The sequence below is a fragment of the Vigna umbellata genome, chromosome 4 (assembly GCF_029865625.1).
Source record: "Vigna umbellata cultivar VRB3 chromosome 4, Vumbellata_1.0, whole genome shotgun sequence".
In the NCBI taxonomy this organism is placed as follows: domain Eukaryota; kingdom Viridiplantae; phylum Streptophyta; class Magnoliopsida; order Fabales; family Fabaceae; genus Vigna; species Vigna umbellata.
Window position 1 is genome coordinate 17,821,017 of NC_142168.1, and position 3,265 is coordinate 17,824,281.

The window sequence follows — 3,265 nt, forward strand, 5'->3', positions numbered from 1 at the left end:
TACTTTTACTTCATAATTATAAAGTTTTTTCTTCTCAATTCATGCACGAAAAAACAAAAAAGGTTTACAAAGGAATTCGCAAAACTTCTACTGTAAACTAAAACCAAACATGTTCTTAAAATTCTAAAATTTCGAAAGGAATGTTTTTGAAAAAATATAAAAATAAATTAATGACATGGGCCATAAAAAGACTAGGCCTAAGCTGAGCCCAAGATCCATAAAAATTACAAATAGTTTGAAACTAAAGAAAAGAGAAAGAAGAAGAAAAAATTGACTCAAAAGGGTTACACGAAAAAACTTACCTCCAAAATCAGAAGCACTGAAACTAGTGAAGTGACTGATGGCTACAGAGGAAGAGAGTGCGGTGAAGGAGCCTTTGGATCTCATTAGGCTCAGCCTTGACGAACGTATCTACGTTAAGCTCCGTTCTGACAGAGAGCTTCGTGGAAAACTTCACGTAATTTTCAGTCTTTTTTCTCCTTTTCATCAATTTCTGTTTGTTTTCAACTTCTGCACTCTTTTTTTGTGGTTACCCATTAATGTACAGACTGTATTAGGTTTTCTTAGATGTGAAATTTGTGATTTTCAAGGTGTTTTCAAGGTAATTGAAATCTGGGTTGCTTGCAATTAATGGCGATTTTGTGCCTTTCTGACTGCCCTAACGTAGTAATGGGTTGTTTAGTACTTTCCTGTGGGGATTGAGTTGAATGTTTGATTTTCCAATTTTGGGTTTTGGAAGGAATTGCTGTTGGTCGCTAAACGGAAATTTTAGTGTTTTGAACTAGAATTTAAAATAAGCTGGTTTGGGATGAGGGATGATAAGTATGTATTGTTAGCTTTTAATATTTGTTTAATTCTTTGTTGGCTTAGAACTTCATGCAACCGGTTGAAGATTAGGTTAGAGTAGTATAAACCCTTTGGGATTTTTAAGCCCTTTATGCTGAAAGGATTTAAATGGCTGGATGAGAGTAACATATTGAAATGATTATGTTGTTTTTGAAGGTTCTTTTAGTGCTTTAACTAAGTGATTTTTTTGGAGGGGGGGTTGGTTGGTGTTTTTTATGCGTTTATTTATTTACTCTTCCTGAATTCCTATAAGATTACAATGAATTTGTTAATTAATTTACCGAATAGTTCCTATTTGTAAGTTGAAAACTAAGCTGTGTTTACAATGAATTTTATGAATTACACATGGTTGTCGTTGGTCTTTCTTCTTCATTTGATAGAGTATAAATATGAGAAATATCTTAACTACATAGGTTTCAGATTTCAGTTTGTTATGAAATGGGTGATGACTGGTGAGGTGAGCTTTCAGCACGAAACCTGAAAATTAGGGATACATAAATTTGTGATGTGCTTAATAGTTTGAGTCCAATAATTTGATACTGCTTGTAAAATTGCTGAACTGGAACTCTGGAAGCAACCTTTGTATCTCCCCAGTGGCATCACTTGTCTGACTTGTAACTGAATGAAACTACTATGTCTAATCTAATTAATGGTGTAATTTACTTAGTTACATAACTACACCTATTAATCTTTCAAATTTGATCTCTAATAGTTATTTTGCTTGTAGTTATCTTCTGTGCAAACCGTAATGGTAATTTGAAGAAGTAGTGAGTTACCTGATGGATAAAATATTTTTAAATGACACACAGAAGTTAAAATGAGACTTTATGAGTTTGGAGTCTCTGTGTTGCTTTTTTAAATGGTCTTAACATGGATTAAATTTGGATCTGATTAGTGCTTAAGATATGCTTCCCCTAAAATTTGTTTAAGGATTCATATTTAGTACACAGGAAAGACTTGTATTTCTTTCTCGTTTATTTATTTACTGCCACGGAGTCAAATAATCTGTTGTCATGACATAACTAGGGTTAATGGAATCTATTTGATCTGTATCTAGTCTAAAATTATTAAACTTTTATTTCCAATTAAAAAAGTAACATACAGAAAATATGAATGGCTTTATATTTAGGTTGCCCAAGCAAAATTTTGTATGGGGAGAATCGTTTTAGAACTATTTTATCTGCCTCCTATTTCTCAATTTGTACGGTTTTCAATTTGGAATTGCAGGCTTACGATCAACATCTTAATATGATTCTTGGTGATGTTGAAGAGATTGTTACTACTGTGGAAATTGATGACGAGACATATGAAGAAATTGTGAGGGTAAGTTATAATCAGCAAAAAAAGGAAAAATACATATATATTGTATTTTGGCAAAGCTAAGTGGTAGAACTATGATTAATTGATAGAAAATTTGTGAGGTTAACAAAAAACATTGTTGAATGGACTAAGATATGGTAAAAGAAAGTGTTCATCAGTGATTAATGTATAGTGAAGCTAGACACTTCTGGTTCTGGGTATTTTTCAAATGAGACTATAGGCATTATGCTTTCCCGCTACTGACCTTATTATTTCACAACTTATGCTAACATATGAGCAGAGCTATTTATTTGACTGACTTTCTACTGGGAAAAGAAAAAGTTTGCTTTTATAAACTGTAATGCATTATGGAGAGCCAAAGAGGAACCATCTTTGAGATTTTGTTCATATGTAGGGAATGCCAAATGCATATATTTACGAACTTCAATCTGCATCAACCTTCAAGTTGCTTCTATCAAACTAAAGGCAAATGCATGCTACATTATTTCTACGATAAATTTCTTTGGATGATCATTTGTTTTCTTTCTGATTGCAGACTACTAAGCGGACGGTTCCTTTCCTGTTTGTTAGGGGAGATGGGGTGATATTGGTTTCCCCGCCCTTGAGGACTGCATAGCATGAACCCATGATGAACTTTGTGATCATTTGAATAACAAGTGTCACTGTTTATGAAATTGTACAACTTAAGTAGTGATCTCCTTTCTTATGATTAGATTAGCTACTTAATTGGCTTGTGTGCTAGAGATTTATGTTAGACAGTCAATTTTCAATCATCTTTATAGCTTAAAAGAATCATGGCATGCACATGTAAACAAGGATTTTTTCTGTTGTGTGGAGCTGCCATTATATCACTGACTCCATGAAAAGTGTAGGCCATGGTTCTTGATTTGATATCTCTTCTTCATGTCCTTGTTTATTTTTCGTTACAGTAGAAGATATTAGAACTGGGATGATATTCCAGTTTGGTGCATCTAATTATGAAGTTTTCCAAACATTTCTTTAGTTAAAGTGAAACTTTTTTTCCGAAGAAAAAATTGAGATAATTTTCCATTCATGATTTGAAGGATATAGGTAGGCTATTATAGTTCAAAGCACGGTG

General features: G+C 33.0%; 1 protein-coding gene across 1 annotated transcript; it reads left to right on the top strand.

The window, feature by feature from the left end:
- Nucleotides 1-245: 245 nt before the first annotated feature.
- LOC124842838 (sm-like protein LSM3A) lies at nucleotides 246-3,057 on the top strand. The gene is made up of 3 exons (XM_047319424.2): nucleotides 246-457; nucleotides 2,074-2,169; nucleotides 2,702-3,057. Exons 1-3 carry the CDS (start codon nucleotides 341-343, stop codon nucleotides 2,780-2,782), a joined length of 294 nt encoding a protein of 97 aa, XP_047175380.1. The 5' UTR covers nucleotides 246-340; the 3' UTR covers nucleotides 2,783-3,057.
- Nucleotides 3,058-3,265: the final 208 nt, after the last annotated feature.